This window comes from Xyrauchen texanus, chromosome 15 (assembly GCF_025860055.1).
Source record: "Xyrauchen texanus isolate HMW12.3.18 chromosome 15, RBS_HiC_50CHRs, whole genome shotgun sequence".
Classification (NCBI taxonomy): Eukaryota; Metazoa; Chordata; class Actinopteri; order Cypriniformes; family Catostomidae; genus Xyrauchen; species Xyrauchen texanus.
Window position 1 is genome coordinate 39,309,668 of NC_068290.1, and position 24,239 is coordinate 39,333,906.

Below are 24,239 nucleotides of genomic sequence, written 5' to 3' on the forward strand. Positions count from 1 at the left end.
TTCCCACTGCTTTACCTCTGTGTAGCAGCCACTCACTGACGGCCTCCGTCACATCGAAGGACAGCCACTCCCCCTCAGTACTGGTGCGCACCACCTTGCTGTCAATGTAGCGCTGTGTGGGTGACGTGAGGTCTTTATGAACTAAAATCTAAAGAAACAGGAAACACATCAGCACTGGTCACCCACAGACCACAAACACTTTCCTTAATAGAGTGCAATGTTTTTGTTTAGGAGTAATGTTCATTTATTTAAAACTCTCATTCGTTTTCTCCATAGAGAAATAGATTTTTAGCAATAACATATACATCTTTCAACACAGACCTAACACTGAGCGATGAGATTGTTAAGAGATGATATATGCTTCAGTAGTAGCCACAACTCAACGTGATTTCAACGTAATTTTCATTCATCGTGAAAAATTTTATAAAATCCTGATGAGAGATGCACCAATCAGAGAAGTCGCTGTTAATATGGAAACTGAATATGCAACAAAAGTGTTCAGCAGTGGCAGTCCACTCACATGAAGCATTGCAGATTATGTACTGGATTTGGTCTATATATGTATATATTCAAATATTTTGTATATGAAAAATATTAAACGTGGTTTTTGTCCTTATAATTCTTATAATATTATGTCAATAGTTTTATTTTGCCCATGACACATGGACTATTTTTTGTTAGGCTTTTTGAGGTCAGCTTCCCAACCCAACCCCACCGGGACCTGAAGAAATGTCAGATTTTGGGCCAGGTTCAGGTCAGGTTTTTCTAAGTACAAGTTTGGTTCATGTTCATAAGTATTGAAAATTGTTATAGTTATTAATAGTTCAACAACAAGTGGTGAGCCATGTGTGGGAGAGATACGGGCAAGCTGCCGTATAGATTTATATCTGTATGTAGAGTCTAATAACGCATCGCCAATGTACACTTCAGTTTCTCTTGCCTATAAAGCTTGATATAAACTGAATCCGCCCATTTGATGCATGTTTTTTATGGTATGTATACATAAAGTTGTTTCAAAGATTTATACCTGTAAAAATGATGACTAACCAATAATTTTCCTTTTTTGATTTTCTCCCCTTTTCTCCCCAGTTTGGCATGCAGAATTCGCAATGTGCTCTAAGTCCTCGTGGTGGCGTAGTGACTCGCCTTAATCCGGGTGGTGCAGGATGAATCTCAGTTGAGACCATCTCAGACGAATCTCCGCGTCTGAGACCATCAATCTGCGCATCTCATCACGTGGCTTGTTGAGCATGTTAGCGCGTGTGGAGGCTCACACTATTCGTCCCGCGCTCCACCGAGAGCGAACCACATTATAGCAACCACACAGAGGTTAAACCAACTCTACCCACCCTAGCAACTGGGCCAATTGGTTGCTTAGGAAGCATGGCTGAGTCACTCTCCGCACACCAGTCTCTGTAGCACAACAATGGAAATATAACCCAGATTGGTACAGAACGGCATACATCATCTACAGTAACCATTTGGGGCAATGGTAGAAAAGAGGCTATCAAATTGAAGATTTATTAGGTATCCATATGGAGAAAGTGATAGAGAAAATACCTCTGGAACCAATAGCCGATTACTGTTGCACTTTACTGTATATGCCTGCCCCCATTCACCCTGCTTAAAATGGTACCCTCTCTCGTGCCTCAAATAGCAGTTCAAATGATGAGCTCCTCTGCTCTACTACCCCCATCCCTTTCTCCCATTGGAGGCTTCCTGATTGATTAGCCAGGGCTGAGAAATGCTTGGAGAGGCTGTGGTGGCGGAAACAGATGCTGGACAGGGTGCACTGTTATTCCTCTGTCCTTCAGGGCTGTGTGTTTACATTGGACTGTACACCTCTTAATGTATAAAACACTGCTTCAGCTGCAACACTCCAATGGCTCTGCTTCTCTCCACCAGGCCATGGGACGGAGAGGTATAGACAGAGGCCAAGATGAAGATACTAATTGTAAGATTCTTCGAATGGAGCTACAGGGGTCGCTTAACCAGTGAAGGGGCTTTTGGGGTATTTGGTACAAATAAACACAACACAACAAAAAACAGAACTGTTGATATGGAGATAAATCTTACTGCTGAACTGCAATAACACTTGATTGGTTTAACAGCAGAGCTGAATTATAGATATAAACTAAAACAGTGTTAACAAATGTGATAACTTCACCGGGCTGAATTATGGACTGGGAAAGTGGGGCCTTGGACTGCCAGGTGTCTCTAAAGCCTCTTTTGGGGTTCAGCTTCCTTTGCCAAAGTAATGATGGCCCTTAGTATATTCGACTGTTTTCAGCTTTAACTGGTTTTACAATGAGATTTTACTGTTCCAGGCAAAATAGTACTGTGACTAAGCAATAAGGCTCTGTTCCATCTGTTCCGGTTACATATGTTCATTTCCTGTTTGCATTTGAACAATAATTGCTGGTCTGTGTGATAAGAGTGTTCAAAATGATATAGAGAAGCAGATTGAAGTACTATGATTTATTAATGACAACCAAACATTACAAGGTAACATTTCCATTTTTGTTGCTGTTGGTTTTTACGTATGTAAATTATATTAATATCAGATAAAGAACCCAGAAATTCAAAATCATGTCTGGGATGTATTTTGCCATATTCATATTCAGCGGTGAACACTTACCCAATCATTCCACTCAAATTGGGAGTCTATAATCCAAAAATGTAAAACATTTAAAACAGTGGTTCCCAAATGATCAAAGTCTGTGGTGAAAAGATTCTAGTAAAGTTAGTCTTCAAAACATACATGGAGATTATATGAATAGTAAGGTCACATGAGCAATGCAAACATCAGGCAATCATTGTTTATTCTGCACAATCTTTATTAACAAATGTATGTTTTTGTGGTTGTAAAGGGATCAATGGAAAGGAGGAGGCGAGAACCGGCTTTACAATATAAATAATAGTTTTAATGATCAACTTAAACGACAACATAAACACACACGACGGACATGTCTGTAAACGATCTCTCTCTCCCGCATGAACCTCTGCAGTCGACCTTTAACTCTCACGGAGGCATAATTAGCCTAATACGGGACCGGATGCGTAGGATCACTACCCGGCCCCGCCCTCCGCCCTGCCACAGTGATGTATGGCACTGTCATGCTTTTATATTATAGAAGCGTGCACGTTCTTACACTGATTATGCTTAATAAGTCAACAACATCATGTAAACGCATTAAACTGTGTTCCTTTATTTGTGAAAGGTCATAAACGGTGTAAGAATAAACTGATCGACACAGGTAGATTTTTGCCCATTGCCACGATTTCGTGATGCATGTAAACATCTTTAAGGCAGGGGCCTGTGTAGCTCAGCGATTATTGACGGCCGGTTGCTAGGGAGGGTAGAGTCACAAGGGGAAACATCCTAGTGGTCACGATTAGTGGCTCAATGGGGCACGTGGCAAGGATTGCGGAGAGTAGCTTGAGCCTCCACATGCTGCGAGTCTCCGGTGTGTCATGCACAACAGGCCACATGATAAGATGTGCAGATTGACGGTCTCAGAAGCGGAGGCAACTAAGATATGTCCTCCGCCACCTGGATTTGAGGTGAGAAACCGCACCACCACGAGGACCTACTAAAGTAGTGGGAATTGGGCGTTCCAAATTGGGGAGAAAAGGGGATAAAAAGTCATAATAAAAAAACACCTTTAACGCCATTCTTACTGGCTTATCCAATGTGTGCAAGTGTTGTGCATTTGACTCTTCATGGTATGACGTCAAAAGCAGAGAATAGCACCATTTTTTCAAATCTCATGTAAACATGGGTTCCTTAGTTTGTCTGATTTTTTAAATAAGCAGAGTTTTGGAAGTTATCGCCGTATTGGAGTGCATGTAAATGGGCTAATTGTTTGTGTTGTACTTTTTAGACTTTAAGGCAGTTTATATAGAAACTGACTTTAAAAAATAAACCTAACCTAAGAAATAGTCACTGGCAACTATAGCACTGGATTCAATTACATTATAATACAAATTACATTATGTAACCAAAGCTACAAATGGTCAAACTAAAAAATGATCTCTCTTTGTGTTCTCAGTTACATTGCAGTTAGCAAGCTAACTCATTAGCCTGCTAAACTATGCAAGATACTACTTGTATTATTACAAACAATCATAGAATTTTAGGCTCTCATCTAAGCCCTGTTCTCCCTTATATACATATTACATTATTTAACCAAAGCTACAAATGGTCAAATAAAAAATGTCTCTCATTATGTTCTCAGTTACATTGCAGTTAGCCAGCTAACTTATTAGCATGCTAAGCTACGCAAGATACTACTTGTAATTATAGCAAACTTTCAGGCTCTCAGTATAATATATCTTATTGAACAACATCAGTGGCAATTCTGGCTTACTTGGTGCCCTAGGCGAGATTGTTCATAATGTAAGAAAACATTCATAATCATTTAGAGCCTTTAAGGCTGAGTAGCCTGCCGGAGCGCCTTTCTCCTATCGCAATCTTGCAAGCTCTGTGCGGGGTGCTGCCCCATAGAGCGTTGCCACCCTAAGTGTCTGCCTATATCGCCTATGCCAGGATCCGCTACTGAACAACATTGAATAATAGTGTATTATACACTATTTCCTAACATCACAAAAACCTATGAATCATTTAATGTTGTTCAGTTGTCAAAGGGTATACGTTGATTATTTTAGTCATCATTACAGATTTACATATACTAAAGTATATAGTATGTTATAATATTCAGACTAATATCCATATAATAATTAAATTTATTATATTATACTATATTTAGGGGCTCAAGCACCAAACGTGCTGGAACCCTATTGTATTTGTAGTTCTTTTCTTGTTCTGCCCTAAAAGTGTCTGGGCATCAAATTCTTGAAGACACCAAATATAGCAGGATTTGAGTTTTCTGAAAAAACAACTTTTTCAAAGTCCTCCTAGACAGTTGGTCGGATTTGCACAAAATGTTGCATGTATCATTTAGAGACTCTCATGACAAAAAGTAATGAAATATATGTTGAATAAACATATTGTAAAGAAGATATAGCTTGATAAGAGAATTTGGGCCACAACCTAATGTATACATTAACTGGCTGATATCTTTTAAATTATTTGACAAATCAAAATTCCTTTGAAATTTTTGTCATGAGGGTTTCTAGATGATACATGCAAAATTGTGAACAAATTGGACCAACAGTCAAGGGGAAGTCTGAAAAAGTCAAATTGGCAGACATAAATGAAACCAGATATACATGTTGTGTTTTGCTAATCCTTGTAGGTCTGTAAATACCATGTCTACAAAGTAACTAGAGTACAAAGTAATTAAATTACTTTTCCCCTGACAGATCTGTTCTTTTAAATTTGGCAATAATGATTTTTTTCTCCACTTTTCCAAACTGCTTTTTCCCCGATATTTGAAGAACTCTTTAATTATGACTGTTTTTATTTGATAAGCTACAAAGTGAATAATAAAAAACTCACTCTTGCTTGCAAACTTCTTTTAAAGTCTCTGTAACACATTCACCATCTCAGTGTTAGTGTGCTCGTGTTTACTGCACCTGTCAGGACAGACCCTGACACATGAACAGAGAGGAGGGGAGTAAGGTTAAATGGAGAGGCAGGTGGGAGCACAGACCCCGACAGCACTGGGATTTTACTCTGCCCTCGAGACCCTCCGAACTCTAAATCACCAAACAGCATTCCACCTTCACTTCTCTCCACACGCACATAAAACCCTCCTGATCGATGTCCCAGAGCCGTATGGCACCACTAAGATAGATATACTGTACGCACATACGAGCAAAGACGAGGAGAAGAGAGATTAAAAAGTGCAATTTCTCACGCTTTCACACTAGATGTTTTGGTGTGGACACTGAGGTCAGAGTTTGGATGGTTTGGTAGGTGTGAAAGCAGTTTTTTTTAACTCATGTGAACTCTAGTATGATTCTCAATTAATGTGAAATCAATCTGGCCAAACTTGTGGAAGTGAAGCACTGTTGATGACGTTTAATTTGCCTCTTTGCATGCTCCGGGTCACAAGCAAGATTCGGCTGTAGGCACAAATTTTAGGAAAAATAAGTTAATATTGAGTTACTTCAATTTTAGGGGGTATTTACACTTGGTCAATTCATGCATTTTTACTGATCGGATTGCAATCCCATTACACTCAAAAAAACGATCTTTGATGCTTGTTCAGTTTACATAAAGTGAAATAAGCAACACAATTCTAGAATATTCAGTCCCAACTTGATTTCACTGCATTCTATCCATTTCAATTGTTGGACTACATAAATACATTTTGTGGCGTGATGAAGCTGGACAGGGGATTTCCTTTCCCAGCATGCTCTGCATGGGAATCAATAGGGAGAGAAAATTTTAATTTTTGTGTAATTTTATGTGTTTATATGCAAGATGAATATAAAAGGGGACACTTGTTCATGTTTAAAGTTTTGTTATGCTGAGATTTAGAAGAGTTGCTGTTATGTTGGAGTTTTGGGGATTATCATTATTGTGAAGAGTGGAGCTTGAGCTAATGATGAGGACAGGTTGATATTGCACATGAAATTGATCGCTCGCTTCGTTGAGCAAATCTTGTGCAAACCATAGCATAATTACTCAACTACACTGTATAGTGCTTTCAACCAGCATGTGTTTAGCATGCTAACATTCACTTTCACTAGTTAGTACATAAAGAGATAAAAGAGATTTATTTGAGTTACATTGACAAGTCTAATTTTGTTGGGTTTAGCCAATTGAACTACGTTGGTAAGTTTTTGTGTTGAGATTACATAGTAATTTTAAGTTAAGAAAACTCATTTCAAACATTTGGAACCACTGTCCATGATTGAATCAATTCAGCCAAAAAACTATTTTTTAGAGTGTAGGTCTGCATATCACATGTACACTTGGCCACCTAAATGTGTCTTTGCAACCCTGTAAGGACTCATTGGAGAAAGAATTGCCTGTGACTAGACATTTTAGTGTTTACTCATCAGACAAGACATGTAAGTGTAATGCAGCTATTACAAATTGAAAGAAATATACAGTATAGGGTTGCTCCGATAGCCACATTTTGACTTCGGTACGATGCCAGCCCTGGTACCTCAGTATCGATACTAAATCAATACTATAATCAACAAATAAAAAGCCTCAGATTTTTTATGAAATAACACAAATTTAAAATCTATAAAAAATATAGAAATATAAAAAAATTACTAATTTATAAGAACTGCATAAAGTCTTACAGATACAAATGATGTGTTTTCTGTTTTAATTTTTAAATGATTCATGTTAACTGTTTAATTAAATGTCATGTTTAATCAAATTGATATATACAGCTTTGATAAAAAAAAAAAATTGAGTTAAGGTATATCAAGCTTCCCATTAGTGCTGGGATAATCCCATCGTGACTCTCGAGCTGAAATATCCGAGCTGCACCGGAGAAGTTCATTTAAGTGTTAACAACCATTTATACTGTAAACACACTGCATGAAAATGAAGCACCAATAGTGCGTGTTGCATTTGTGTGAGTGTATGCGTACACCCGTTTGTGTGTGTGAAGCAGATGAACAAAATGGCACCTCTTGTCATTCTGTAGCGTGCAGCACATGTGACTGTACATTATCTAATTAAATAACATAATTCTGCTGTTAAATGATCACATTTGAACATATCCAGAGGTTTTTATTTTATTTTCAATATGTCATTGATTTAATCTCAAAACTGCCACATCTCATATTGTTTTCCTAATGAAAGCATACTGTCATATGGTACTGAAATTAGCAACAAGATGATATTGCGCCTTTTACATTTTTTTGGTATTGCGATACTTCGTTAGTAAACCACGCAACCCTAATACAGTATGAGTGCTCCTTTAAATATTTACACATTTATTACATATTTTGTTACATATTTGTTGTTTACATGCATAATTTATAGTATTTACAAGTATTTACATTGACTTTACATTGCTATGTAGAACAAGCGATAAAATGGTACTGTCTCTTTAAGAAAAGCCACATTTCAGCGAGTGTCTCACAGAAGTGTTTCGGCTGAGCGGATTCTTTACCGTATCAGGCTTTATGTGCGATTAAAATATATTTTTCTTTTGACTTTTTTAGGAACAACTGAATAAATGAATGAATGAATGAACGTTACATTTGTATAGTGCTTTTCTGACACTACACTCAAAAGCGCTTTACACAGTTAACAAGGGGTTCTCCTCAACCACCAGCAGTGTGCAGCATACACCTGAATGATGCAACGGCAGCCATAGTGTGCCAGTACACTCACCACACACCAGCTATTGGTGGAGAGGAGATAGTAGAGTGACAGAGCTCACTAGTGATGGGACTATTAGGAGGCCATGATTGAGATGGGCCAATGGGGGGAATATAACCAGGACACCTTTTCAAGAAGTGCCATGTAATTTTTAATGACCATAACTGACTAAAAAGAATTTAACAATATATATAAAAATAGTAAAATAATACATTTTGATCTGCCCACAGTAGAACAATAAAATAGTTCCAAAGAAAGCAAAAAAAGGATCAACCACTGCAGAGGAAAGAAAGTCATATAGATCTGAGCAACATGTGGGTTTATAAATAATGACAGAATTTTCATTTGTGAGAGGACTGACCTGGTAAAGCTCAATGCGCTGTTCAGACACACGAGCCTTTGGGTTCTGCAGTCTGAAAATCCTGAGCTCGGCCTTCACCAGGTTCGAGGCATTCTTCTCCATGGAGCTCACGTCAAACATCAGTCTCCTGAAGTACGGGTTGTAATGGTTTGGAGAGATGACATCTAGAAAACACAGTGGACACCATTACCACCAAGACTGATGTGTGGTGCTCTATGATGGTCCAGCCTGGACAAGCATGGAAATTCATACTGGTCTAAGCTAGTTCTTCCAACAGGGCAAACAACTGAATCACAGGAAAAGACCTGGCCTTGATATAGTGTTAACACTTGTAGTGCTCTTGTAATACAGTCATTAGTTTGGGGTCAAGTAAAACATTCAATACTTGTTGCAGATCCACATTCATAAAAGTGTCTGAAAAAAATGCTTGGCAGTTGTTGAATAAGGGCAAGCCTTTATGTTCTGTTGCAAATCATTTTATGTTTTGTATGTTTAGGGGCACAGAGAGCCTAATGCTGAATGCACAAAAATAATAATAGTACTTTTATTATAATAACAATGTTTTGTCTTGAACAGAATACTTCAGGTTTATTAAAAGTTAAGCTCAATCAACAGCATTTGTGGAATAATGTTTACTAAAAAAAAAAAAAAAAAATGTCTTGTCCCTTTAAAAATCAAGGTTACAGTGAGGCACTTACAATGGAAGTGGATGGGGCCAATTTTTGGAGGATTTAAATGGCAGAAATGTAATGATTATAATTTTATATAAGCATTTACATTAATGCTTCTGTTAAAATGGTCGTATTATTTGAGCTGTAAAATTGTATATAACCGTTTTTATGGTCGTTTTAGGGTATTAGGGATTACTGCATTACATCATTGTGACAACAAAGTTGTGAAACTGGATATAACTTTACACAGAAAAGGTTAGTAAGTGACTTTATCACACTAAAATCATGTTAACATGCATATTGTTTATGTCTTGTGGCAAAACTTATCCAACAGAGAGTATTTTAACAGATTTTGTTTACCGATTGGCCCCATTCACTTCCATTGTATGTGCCACAGCAACCCCGATTTTTGCTTCTTTTTTTTAAAAGAGGAACGAGCCAAATAATTTTTTGTGGTATTCAACTTTATGCCACAAATTCTGTCGATTGAGCTGAACTTGCATTGAACCCGGAATATTCCTTTAAATGCCTTTTTGCTGCTCAAGTTCAATAGGTTTTAAAGATAGTGCTATTACACTCTGAAATACTGAGTGTAACAGCACTGCTTTTAAAAGACGAGATCTGACAGTTCCATGGAGGGAGCGGTCCAAGACATGGAGAAGTGATGTAGTCTCTAAATTGAAAGAGTGATGAAACAACAGAGAGACACCCGTCACGCGAGGGTCAGCTGGGGTCCGATCGTGTTCCATATGGTTCCTGAGTGAGTCCAGTAGCCCAACACTTACAGAGTACTCAAAACCATGTGTGAATGTCATGTGCTTTGACAGGGCCTTGTACACAAACCGTGTGTGCTGAAAACCATGTGCGGAACAGCAAGATGAGAGCGTCACCCCACACAGTAGCTCGACAAATTAACAAAGACAACCAAAGCCAGATGCACAACTGCGTAAGCTAACGTCGGTGGGATATGGTAGCTGGTGGCGTGACACAGCATAAATTACAGCAAAGTGATACCGTTTGACTCATAGCGACATCCTCGGTTTACTCGAAAGCTGTCCACAGTTATGCAGGACTCTGATTAGACAGAACTATTACACACCACAATGCACGTACAACTCCAACCATGTGTAACAAGCGTGCGCTTAGCATGGGCTTCGTATGCTCTATGGTCACGGAGAGAAAACATGTGTGCAGTGGTGTGACAATGTTAGACGTGTATGACGAAGCTTGAAGGACTAAATTGATCGCCTGAGCGCTGCACAGAAGCCGGGGATTAGAGAAGCTTAACATTGTTTAATAAACATATGCAAGCAGGACGTTCCTGAAGAACACATCTAGCAGCTGCAGTGAGTGAAAGAAAGGCTTTGTAGAAGAAATGTTTGTGATAATGACCTGTTTGATTGTGCGTTATCCCTTACGGGTGTGTAGACTAGATGTGAACACAAGTCAAAAGAGCACATGCTTCTATGAATTTCCGGTCCATGTAAGGGTGTTTATTCAACTTCTGCCACTTGTAGCACTGTGAACTTCTAGAAACCAAAGTATGAAACACCACTAAATGTTCCTCATTGAAAAGGGTTCTTTGGTTCAAACATATAACAACCCTCCTTATCAAGCATCATTTTTCACAGCATAGGTTTATTGAGTTGGCTAGAAAATGTAAAGTTTATAGTTGGCTTTAGAGGTATATTCATGAACTTTACAGGACTTTAGCAAAATGTAGTTCAACATTACAGGTTTCGCTGTAGTGAAATGTCTAGCAGGGAGCAGCAAAAGCGTGTGAAATGGTGTCGTAATCAGACAAGGTTTTAAGGTGAATATTAGATGAATGTTTTAACGAGAAAATCGCACTTCCCTAAGGCTAACACTTTAGCCTAAACCTAACCGACAGTGTCCTAAAAGCAAATGAGAGGTAAACAAAACAGACATCCTTACCGTAAAACAATACCTAATCATAACTGATAGTGTTCTAAAAGCATATGCGACATGAAAAGCATTATTTTCTGAAGCAACTATGTCATTTCGTGTCATGATACTTTCGTCTCGGGTGTCAGCTTGCATGCTTGGCTGTGCTCTATTAGGTGAGCTACTTCGTGCATTCTAGGTTTCTGAGTACTTCATAGCGCCAGTGCATAGGCTGGTTTTCAAAACAGCTAAAGAATACAATTCTTTGTCTGACTTTGTAGGTTCTCGCTTTTAAAAGTGTAGAAGAACACGCTAGGCTGTTTAAAAATAACGGTGTCCCATTGTGATGGAAAGTTATCTAAGGGCATCTACACACTGGAGCTAAAATTGGTTGTATTCTTGCTTGATTTCAAATTGGCACATCTCTTTTTCATGCCCTCAAAACACATCATGGACTTTCCAATCCATTAAAAGTTCTATCAGAGCTTTCCTTAGGTTATAGATGCCACAGTGGTTTCCTGTAGATCAATTGGTAAATTGATCTACAGGAACAGCAAAGTCATTCCCAGGGAATAAACACCATATTCTCAAGACACCTTGCAATAATTTGTACGATATGTCAAAATTGTAAGATCTCGTATGACTTGGCTTGTACAAAAAGGTAAGACTTCTATTCCCATAGAGACCAACCAATCAACAAATCTTCCTATTAAAATCACGGTTAGGTTTAACGTTGGGGTTACGCTTAGAAAAACTCGTAAGAACATGATTCATTTGTGTGTTTATATTTTATGGGAGAAAAAGTTTCAAAATTCAATTTTGTACAATTTCACCAACTCATCCCATTATTACGTCTTCCATTGAGACCAGGTTGGAATACACAAAATTAAAACGTTACATCTTGCATGTGTCACCAGTCCTATTCGACGCCGCCAACCCCCCCTCGTGCGGTGATCCCCAGCATTGGAGTCGGATCTGCTAGCAAGGAGGCTGGAAAAATGCCATGGCCTCTAGCTTTGGTCACAAGTGCGTCTCTTAATGAGGAATCACATTTTCCTTGATATTTTGACATATAAGTGGTCATTCTACTATAAAAACATACTGGAAATTCCAGAACTCAAAACGTAATCCCCAATGTAATAAAAGCATTTATTTAAACCATCCTGCCAAAACACCGCATTCTCTACTTCCACAACTTCACTCGTCACTTGGGCCGCTTCCATGGTAGACAGCATCATTGATTATAGTGTCTGGTGTAGACACTGCACAACTATCACATACCATCTGGCTACCGTTCCACTCACCCCTCTAAATCTCACTTCCATCCGGGTCACGGCACCGGTAGTGTCACCAGTCTTACTCATCCCGCCCCCGAGCATGATTCGAACAAGCCATCCCCGCCATGGGAGTCGGACGCGCAAACAAGGAGGCAGTAAAAGTCATGGCCCCTAGCCTCCGTCGCTAGTGCGTCTCTTAAGACCAGAAGAGTGAGGTTTACACACTGCACCGCTATCACGTAACATCTGGCTACCATTACACATGTACTATAAATTGGTTTGGATGAAGGCATCAGCCAAATGCATAAATATAAATGTAATGCTCAATATCTCTGTCTCCAAACGTCAAAAGATGCTAGGCACAGCGTTACGCGCAAAGACCATACACAACGTCTTATCCAATTTTCGTGAAAGTGCTAATTCTAACCGCAATTTTCATGCTAGTGAAAAGCACAAGGGGGCGTAGGTGGGAGTGTTTGCGCTATCTCTGGGTGTTTGAGCACAAACTGTAGGTGTATTGAATGTAGATAAAGTGCAACAAAGTGCTAAATGCCATTTTCCTGAGAAATGGGTTGTTGTACTAAGATGTCTGAGAACCACAGCTATTCTTGGCGCAAAGTCTAAAATCAGTTCCTGCATTTGCAGTTTGGGGATTTCTCCAGCATATGATATCAATGAGCTTTCGATCACTTTTAATACTAGCCATGATGTGTGTTGTAGATCAATATAATTAATAATAATAAAATATGTTTATTTTGTATAGTGCCTTTCCAAAGCTCAAGGACGCTGTACAGAAATTAAACATAAAACATAACAAACACACAAAAAAATATACATTACAAAACGATGAACAATGGGAGAGATGCAAAGCATGTTTCAAGCACCCCATAACACCATCAAGACCGAAGGTGAGACACAAAAGTGCTCACAGGGTGAGAGAAAACTGTCCCAGAGAGACCTATAGAGAACACATGCAATACATACATTGCAGTTCGAAGCAGCACAGCCGACAGCACATGCTCGGTAGTATTTCACCATTAAACACCATAGTACTGGAACGATGGAAGACAAATGCGAGAGAGTTCACACAAAGGACGAACTTATTGTGCAAAAGAAGGTAAGACACAATGGTCCATGTCTATTCGTCTAATGCCCTGCATACAGCTCATTTACAGTGCAAACTTCTTGAATAGGTAGTCTTCATTTATATCAATGTTGCTTGACAGGGAATGGACTTTATAATAGCCGGAGAAAAGCCTCAGAAATAAATTGCACTTGACCCAGCCCATTAGCACTTTGTGCATGCGCCTGCACGAAAATATCAAAACTTCATGGCCATAGCTACTGACTTTGTGTATAGTGCTGTGATAGTCATCTATTTCTCTTTTCTTCCCTCTAGTTCAAGTGTGATCACATTAAAAGAGGAGCACTACCTAAACTAACACTAACACTTGTCTTTATGACCAGCTGTACAGAAGGGCCAAGACTAGCGCACTTCTCTCAATCTTCCTTCATCCATCAACAAAAAAGTTACACTTCCAATGAGTCAGCTTAAAGAGAAGTGTTTGCATGAACTGTCCCTGAGCGTCTTGACTCTATGAATGGCTCTGCTGTGCTGGACACTACACTGGACGCTTTGAGCAGGGTTCACTGAAAACCACACCGTGCTCTTCTGAGTGTACACACAAGAGAAGGCATGCGAGCGAGTGCACACATACAGATAATGATACTTCTAATCTCCACACACCACAGCTTCCTGACACCATTCAATCCGATGGGGAATATGGGCTGACTCAGGAAGCAAACTTTTGATTTACAGAGATTCGGTAGCAGAGACTGCGTAACCGCTGATTTATACAACTTGACATTAAAAATGATTGGCCACATGTGGTGCTGCTGTGGTCTAAACAAACTTCTGCAGCAGAACCAGATAAAACAAAACAGAAATGATGTCACGTGGAGCAGAAAGCAAATGTAACGGGCTAATCGTTGCAGTATGACTACAATATCAAAGCTGTTTATTTAATAATATTTTAATAATCATATTTCATATTATATAACAATAAGTTCCTTGAATCTGATTGGATGAGAGGCGTTACAAGAGTGCTGAATGCTAATGTACTGAGAGAATAAGCCTTCATTCCTGAAACAATTATACACTATTGTACTATTGAGTCACTTAAATAAAATATGTATATATGTTTTGGCACACTTTGACATTCCATGCTGGGAAAAAAATAAATGTCACTTTGTACAACCTTCACATTGCATTACTTCAAAGGGAAAAGGAAGTTTACTCGGAATTGGTGTTCGGCGACGGAACACGAGGACAATTGGTTTTCAGACGTACATGTAGCAGGAGGAGTTTCCGCATGCGCAGTGACACGATTAAGCATTTTCATACGTTTCAGTGTGAACGAGCAACTTTTGGAAACGCTTGAAAATGTTAGTGTGGACTGAGAGCGTTATAAAATGAAAACGCCATTTTCAAATGTATCCGATTAATGTAGACATAGCCTGAGACTGTCAATCCATGCATCTTATCACATGGCTTGTTGAGCACGTGGAGACCTAGCGCGTGTGGAGGCTTCACGCTATTCTCTGCGGCATACACACACCCCACTGAGAGAGAGAACCACATTATAGCGACCACGAGGATGTTAACCAAACTTGACTCTACCCACCCTAGCAACCGGGCCAATTTGGTTGATTAGGAAGCCTGACTGGAGTCACTCTGGATTCGAATTCGTGACTCCAGGTGTGGTAGTCAGAGTTTTTACTCGCTGAGCTACCCAGGCCCCTGCTGCTGCATAGATCTTAAAATAATCTTGGAGAAAATGCGAGGCTACCTCAGATATCTTTTTTTAAAGCTGTTGTGGTTACTTTTTTGGAGCGGTGCGCGTCAGGCTATGGCGTGTTCGGCGCAGAAGTTTAAGTCAGCCTTTAAGCTGCCTTTTCGCCCCCTTGTGGAAGTTGTGATGAACTTTATTATTCACAATTATTTAATAGTCATTTTTTAATCATTTTTAATTTATTAAGAATTTTTATTGTTGTAATTGTTACTAATTTCGCCCCCGTTTTTATAATTACAATGATAATTAACAGCAACAACAGCACCGACAACATCAATAATAATTCAGCAAATATAACTACATATTCATAGAAACCATTTATATATGAAGGTTTTGCATGTGTAGAAATAAATGACTAATGTTCACATTTAATCACACGTTTAATTACAAAAGCCAGTCTGCCAAAATACCAGGAGTTTCGAATAAAGTTTAAAACAAATATCATAAATATTTCTGATCATAACATTGAATGAATACATCACATCCAAACGTGTGTCCGCATGCAGTCTAGTTGCACAAGTTGAAATATTTTTTGCATCCAAAGCTCAAATTGGATCTGAAATTAGATTCTGCATATGCAAAAAAACAACAACTCTCTGTTAGAAATGAATGACTTCTGGTCTATTGTCTCTCACTTGCTGGATGCAGTGAAAAAGTAGCTTTAGAGCATGACTATGAATAACTTTACCCTTTATAAAATGTTTGTAGCTATGTTCTATCTACACAAAAACGTGCCACTTATTAAAAGCTATAATTCTCTCATCATCTACTCACCCTTATGCTGTATCAAGAACTGAAATTTTGTCTGTTTTTCACCGAAAGCAATTGCATGGCTTCAGAAGACATGGATTAAGCCACTCGACTCATATGGATCACTTTTAAGCTGCCTTTATGTCCTTTTTGGAGCTTGAAACAACAAATGGGCTGTATATGAAAAGGAACTATTTTGGATTCTAAATATCTCTTGAATTTCCATTGCTCTCTGCTACCAATAATTTGCTACAAAAAACATAATGTGGTCAGCACAATGTTTATATTCACAGCAAGTGAACCCATAATTGAATGTAGTCTGGCTTGTACTGTAGCAGTAGCAAAATGAAAAAGAATTGGTTTGTGTCTCCTCCATATTAAATGGTGATTTTGTTTATCCAACTATACTATCAGAAGAGACTTGAGGCCCATTTTGGGGTTACGATCCACCAGTTGAAATCCACTGCTGAATGAGAAAGAGTATAAGGTCATTTGACATAAGATTGTGACTATTTTTGCAGAATTAGCACGTACAGCTTGTCGTGGCACATATGACCCGCTAAAATACGACTTTATAGGCAGTTTAAAAGGCAAAACTCACAATATTTAACATCACGCAAGAATAAAATATTTTGCAAAGGCTTTTAATTCCCATTTAAGGATTAATACATAAGGTCTTTGATAACACCTTGTTACCAATCATGCAAAATTAGAATTTGAACCCAGTTGAACCCGATATAAAGCGCACATCAAAAGTTATAGCTTTGATGAATGATTCACATCTTACACACACACACACACACACACACACACACACACACACACACACACACACACACACACACACACACACACACACACACACACACACTTAATACACACTAATAATAACAAAGAGCCTGTTTTATGTTATCGTAAATCACTCGTCCGGTTTGCCATTGCAAACACTTGGATATTAAAGTCAGCAAGTCTTCATGAGTGAGGAGCACTTGTGATGTGCCAGAAAAACTGTACAGCAGCCTGATCTCACAAGAGCTTCCTTCCTGAGAGGAAAGACTTCGCTCTCTCTTCCTGTGAGCACATCACAGAGCCTCACTGTGGCGGACGACCGTCGTTTGGTCACTGAAAATGCTTATCTGTCACTTACACACAGTTCCCAACACATACACTGCAAAGCATTTTCTTAATCAGCATATCTATCTTGTTTCCAGTTTGAAATATCTTTTCCTAATCTGTACAATGTGTGTAACAAACCATTTGTATCATTCTGAAAGCACATGATGCATATTAAATGGCAATAAAATGGTGCTAATACATAACATGAATGCTCTCTTTGTTAAGGGTTTATAAAGGGACTCATAAATGGCTAATAATTCATTTACAAATGCATTATAAATAATTAATATGCAGTTATAACAACATAAAAAGAGTGACTCGTGTAGTACTTGGCGAACAGTGACCTCACATGTAATAAATGCTTAATAACACTTGTTAAACATTAATAACCTATGAAAATGTACCATAATGCAAAGTGGACACACATGGAGAATGTATTAAGTTGTTGTCAGCATTAGAATGCTATGTACATAAAGTTCAGTGTTGTTTAATGGTCATCAGGCTTTATTAAATGATATATGCTGTGAATGAGCATGAAGACATGAAAAGTGTTTTTGTAGAAGACTTTAGGTGACTAGGACTAGGTCAGACTGTCAATACACGTGTCAAGAAGACAATACAGTAATGAATGTACTGTATTTATTAAGCATTTATATCAAGTTAAAATGCTAACTATTTTGCAGGAATAGCATGGCTTTTATTCATGTTTTTGATTTATAATACATTTGTAAATAGCTTATTAGTCATGAATTTACCCCTTTACATTAATATTTCCTTTGTTAAAGGTTTATAAAGTGTTCCCAAAATGGTTAATAATAAAGGGCTGACTTTGAAAATAACCAATAAAAGGTTTTTACTTTGGCGTACATTTTATAGTATTTTTCTGGCAATGTGCACTGTGTGAAATGCTGCACATTTTTGCTCTGGAGAACTGCTTTTAGAGCATTTTTCACCCATCATAAAATATGATTCACATTTGCTCAGTGAGTCAACTTCATTGTAAAATATTTAGAGTCATATAAATTATTTGTATGTTATGAGGAATTGCTAAATTGTGTTTGTTGCCTAGAAGTAACTGTGCAGCAGTGGAATTACTGTGGATATTGTGGATATGAATGCAATGATTGCAGCCACTATAGAGAATATAGCAGTTATCGTATGTCATAGTATGGTTTTCATTTAGATTTTTTTGTATTTACTCTGTAAATGAAGTGAACCTAGAAGCCAATTCTATTATTTCTGTTATTTAACTGTTAGTTTTATTCTGACATTAGCAAAGTATTTCATTAACTTTCCATTGTTGCTTAAAGTTAACCTATTATGCAAAATTCACATTTAAATGGTGATTGTACATAAATGTGAGTCGGCAGTGTGTGTACACAACCACCCTACAATGTTAAAAGTCCACCCACTTATCTTTCTTATATTTCTATTCATCAAAAACAGTGTTTCAAAATGAATGGTTTTCGTTTCTGCTCTAATCTGACGTCACGTTAGAGCAAGCCTCGCCCACGACTGGTGACGGACTCCACCCTATTATCATAGATCCTCCCCTGAGTGATCTACATGCAGTCCGCCATTTTTGTCCACGCTGGAGCAGATACAGTGAGAAGAATAATGTCTCAGCATCATAAGTGTTGTGTTGTTGGCTGTAAAAGTGAACATAAGAGTCTTCATGTACTCCCGGCATCAGAGCCACTGAAGACGCAGTGGAAAAGCTGGACAGGTAATCTGGTTTATTGTTAATTTTCCTGGTGGGCTGATGCATTTTGGGGCTGATCAGGGTCGTACTGGCCATCGGGAGAACCGATCAGGCTGGTGGTTCGGCCACGCAGAAAAGGACAGCGAACGCCCCACCCCCCCCGCTCAACTTTTGGGCCAGCTGCCATTTAAAATCCCGGGGTGATTTCTTTTCGCAGTCCAGCCCTGCCTGAACTCCGGTATTTATGCTTACAGTCATATAGGTTCTGATTTGTTGTTGCTGTAGTAACCGAAGCACAAGCTGTAAAGGCAGAGCCCTCTTCCGGAAAGGGGGCGGGGAGCGGCAGCTCAGTTGCATTTAAAGACACACACACAAAATCAGCATGTTTTTGTGACTGTATAGTTACAGTTTAGTTGCTCTAATACCACAGTTCGAAATATTTTCAAAAGTATCACAAAGTGAAATATGATTTTTGTAAGTCATCAAATACAAATACGTACATCTAATAACTGCTGCTGTAAGACACACATTTCTGAAAACTGATTTTACCTTAAAGGGTTCTCTAATAATTAATCATCGTTTACTTGTCTGTGAGCTTATGTGAATATCTTATGTGATAATGTTATATCTTAGATGTTCAGAACAAAATATGCTACCCAGAAGGAAAAGCATGCAAAACATATCATCAGAAAATAAGTTTGACTATTAATGATCACAATATTAATAATTAATGAATTTATCATCGTAAAGGGGAGGATCTCAGCTTTCTATTGACACCTAGATTGAGCTTCTATTACACTCAGAGGCTAAGATATTCAATGAAACAACAAGGGTGGTGCTTGAACTGAAAATTAGACTGAATGTCTATGGACGAGCACGTCTGTGAGGGTTAAAATGTGTTAGAGCACCACCTACATTTCAGATCTGTGTACTGTGATGGAATGTGATAAAGAAAAACTTATTTTTTTGTTATCACATAGTGGAATAAAATTAGACTTTTCAAAGTGTGGTAGAGTGTGCTGAACCAGAATTACATGTTTACAAAGTTAGGACAACTAAAAAGTGCACAATTTTTTTTTTTTTATCATAAGATTAAAAAAATAACACAATATTAGTCTTTTTTGAGCCTTTTTTTCTTTTATTTGGATTGTTCTCTGAAAAATTAGACCAATTTTTGGCATTTAGTCCACAGTATGTGCACATTTGAGAGTGAACAATTGAGGGCGGCAGCCAAAAAATGCTCCAGATTTTAAGGGGTTTAAAATATACATGTTTGAAAGAAGAAATACTGGTTGCAGAACAATGCAGAACAATTTTATTATTTCTTAAACAAAAACTGTAAAACAATTTTGTTTAAATTATGGTTAATATTTTAAAAACTTTTGTCCACCAAATCAAAGTCAAGTGGTGTAACCAACATGTACAGGTCTCCGTTCTGTTGTCATGTGACAAAAAAATACAATCAAAGAAAAACAGAGAAGACCCTTTTTAGACCCTTCAAGAGTTAATTTATTTATTTTTTTGACATTTTTATAAAACATATTGTTCAGTCCAAAAGGTCAAAACGATTTATGATTTAAGGTAATGTATCTTGTTTTAATGAGGTTTAGATATTTTACAGGAAAACAAGACAAAAATACTGATTAAGAAAATGATAATCTACAGTGTATGATCCAAACCTCAGCTGAACCCTCTCAAATGTGTGCACTCACACGCACATCTGTGAAGACATGACATCATGTTTGTTTTAAAACAGTGTATAAGCTGTTTATCCTATTCAGAATATACATCTTGAAGGCATTAAGTAGTTAAACTGAATCTGGATGCCAGTTCCCGATCTGAATGCGCAGTGTCCTCCGCTCTTCCACTGACCCCAGTCCTACTTCCTGTGTACTGGACTCGGTCCAGGCATTATTGAAACAGATAGATGAGTGTGTCAGTCAGCTCAATAACACGGCTGTCTGTCCTTCAGCCTGGAAATAACTGCTGTTGCTGACCGGATCATCCGGCGCTCCGGCAATCAGACTCAAAACACTGACACATGTGTGTTTGACCGGGAGAGCTATTGTTGTATCAGAATACATATTAACCATGTTCGAAAAAAGAACCATGTATGGGTTTGGAACGACATCATGGTGAGTAAATATGACAGAAGTTTCATTTTTGGGTGAATTTCTTTTTTAATCTGCCGAGTAGGCAAAAGTGGGCTCTCTCGCATTAATATCAAAATACACCCACACGCCTGCTCACAAACACACAGACACTAAGAGTTGCTGTTTATATTATTTTCAAATGTATACGTTTAGTTACCATGGAGACCTATGGCATGACATGTGGCTTCAATAAAATTATGACATTAAGGGGCTTATTTATGAGTATATATTCATTTTCTCAACTTTTACAAGCAGTGAATTACGAGGAAAATATCCAAACGTTTGTTCACATTCAAAAGACTTAATCCTGATTTATGAGTTTGAAAAAAATGGCTAGATGCAACCGTTTGCTACCTCACAGTCAATTTTACCATTTGAAAATGGAAAGTGAGACCAAAGACTGGTAGCAGTGTGCTCACACTCCAGGAAACTATTTGACCTACTTTTGAGCAATTCTCAATTCTGTACGACATGCTCTCGGATTCCCCCGTTTCCTCAGAGGGACGTGGATCTGTCCAGTGAGGGTCAGAGAGAGAGAGAGAGAGAAATTGGGCGAGTGAACGGTGACCAGAGGTGGTGAAGAGGATATTGAACTGTAAGCTGCTGCCACTAAGCAGTAAGAAACTAACTAAGAAACTAATAGTATTTACACTGCCATCTATTCACTAACTAAAGGGATAGTTCACTTACTCAATATCATTTCATTTACCTTAAATTACCTTAAATCCACCCAAGGCAGAATATTAGCCTGTTATCATTCACTAAATGGAAATGTTGGTAATGTTCCATTTTGGGTGCAATGTTCCTTTCACTACATTTTTAAGTATCGTGATTGAAGTAGGTTTTCTGGTACAAGCCCCTTTATTCCAGTAATTAGTTGGCAAAGGCTACTCTCTTTAAAAAAAATAGGCATTTGAAGTCAGATTCATTTTAGCCAATTGGTTCTTTTAGACAAGTGATTTGGCATGACAAAAGCAAATCAATCCCATGATAATCAATGAAGCTGTCTACACTGATAGCGTCGCATCGATGGATGCACATGTTGTCGCAAATCCTGCCAACAAGTCAAATACATGGTTTAGAACGTTTGCTTCGAAATGTCCAGTGTAGCAGCCTCTAACATTACATTACTCTAATAGTAGGTATAAAAAAAGAACTGCTTCAGCTCAGCCTTATTCTTAGGATGTCTGTTGTGAATGATTCTCTTGACGTCATTCCACAGCACTCTATTGGGTTAAGATCTGGGCTCTGACTGGGCCACTCCAAAAGGTGGATTTTCTTGTTTTGAAGCCATTCTGTTGTGGATTTAATTAGATGTTTAAGGTAATTGTCCTGCTGTATCACCCAACATCTACTGAGCTTCAGCTGGCACACAGCCACCCTGATATTATCCTGTATGATATCTTGATAAACTTGGGGATTCATTTTTCCATCAATGATGACAAGCAGTCCAGGCCCCGAAGCAGCAAAGCAGCCCCAAATCATCATGCTCCCTCTACCGTACTTCACCGTTGGGATGATGATTTCACATTGTATGCAGTGCTTTATTTACACTATACATAGTGCTGTATGTTCTTCCCAAGCAATTCCACCTTAGATTCATCAGCCCACAAAACATTTTCCCAGTAGCATTGTGGAGTGTCAAGAAGGTCTTTGGCAAACTTCAAGCGTGTAGCAATGTTTTTTTGTAAAGCAGCGGTTTCCTTTGCAGTGTCCAGCCATGGACACCATGCCTGTTTAATGGTTTCCATATAGTACACTCATGAACACAGATTTTAACCAGTTCCAATGATTCCTTCTTTAGCTGTCACTTTTGGGTCTTTTTTTACCTCATTGAGCATTCTGTGGTGTGCCCTTTGAGTCATCTTTGCTGGACAGCCACTTCTAGGGAGAGTATCCACAGTACTAAATCATCTCCATTTATAGACAATTTGTCTAACTGTAGACAGATGAATGTCTAAGCTCTTCAAGATGACTTTTTAACCCTTTCCAGCTTGATGCAAATCAACAATTCTTGATCGTAAGTCTTCTGAGGTCTCTTTTTTGCGAGACCATACATCAGCAGATGCTTCTTGTGAATAGCAAACTCAAAATGTTTGAGTGCTTTTTATAATTCAAAGTAGCTCTAACCCACACCTCCGATCTCATTTCATTAATTGGATGCCAGGTTTGCCAACTCCTGACTCTAATTAGCTCTTGTTTGCATCAATAGCCTAATGGTTCACATACTTTTTCCAACCTACACTGACTGTTTGAATAATGTATTCAATATGTACAAGAACAAAGGAATAGCATGGTATTCTATTCTATAGGTGGTATTTAGTGTATATTAACTGTTAAATTAGCAGTCACACAATTGACAGCCTCGTTGTTTTTATGCCAGATAACTACTGCTCTGATTGCTAACAAAAACAAAAACAAAACCTATTTTATAATTTGATAGTTGATAGTATATATAAAAATATATTAGATAGATTGAATATTACTGATCCCAACACACATACATTTTATTAGTAGGTAGTGGTGTAGCTACCTATACCCTTTCTACCTACATTTACTACCTACTACCTATTTATTTTCTGTGCAGCACAAAAGGTACCATTTTGAACTTGGTTTTAAAGGTGTGTTTTAATCATGTTAACACAGAGTAGTTTGACAAACATGAGAGATATCTTGTTAAATTTGCCTCAACCATTTGTCTCATGCTACAAACATTTCAGGTTCTTTCTAATCATGTTTATTTTTTCTTTTAAGTTAATATCAATTTATGAATTTGCTAAATGCTCCTTAATATAGCTTATATTTATTTTCTTGAAAAAACAAATTACGCATTCAGTCTTAATCCATTTAGTCCCTTTCTTGAAATCACATCAGGGAAAATAGTTTTAATGTCAAATGAACTCAATGCATTTACTATTTAAAAATGTGTTTTTATAATATTTTACGGAATACCTTTTCTTTAGCAGTTGTAATATAGGCTGTTCACAAAACTGAAATATTTTCAATATCTTCTCCAAATCACATTTTGACATTTTGTTTTTGAAAGAAATGTATGCTTTTGTTCACCAAGGATTACAATAGACATTTATAATGTAACAATAACTATTTGTATTTAAACTAGATTTTAAAAGGTTGTAGACAAATTTTAGGTTGGCTTGAAAAAGTCTGGTCTGAAAGTTTAAGACAGGCAGA

The 24,239-nt window shown here is 38.0% G+C and overlaps 1 protein-coding gene across 1 annotated transcript in view; it reads right to left on the minus strand.

Moving 5' to 3' along the window:
• Positions 1-24,239, minus strand: part of LOC127655540 (transforming growth factor beta-2 proprotein-like) — a 57,860-nt gene that overhangs the window by 13,173 nt on the left and 20,448 nt on the right. Inside the window, exons 2-3 of the mRNA XM_052143427.1 lie at positions 8,622-8,785; positions 16-148 (exon numbers count right to left, since the gene is read on the minus strand). Of these exons, the coding sequence (XP_051999387.1) occupies positions 16-148; positions 8,622-8,785 (297 nt within the window). The remainder of the gene's footprint in view (positions 1-15; positions 149-8,621; positions 8,786-24,239) is intronic.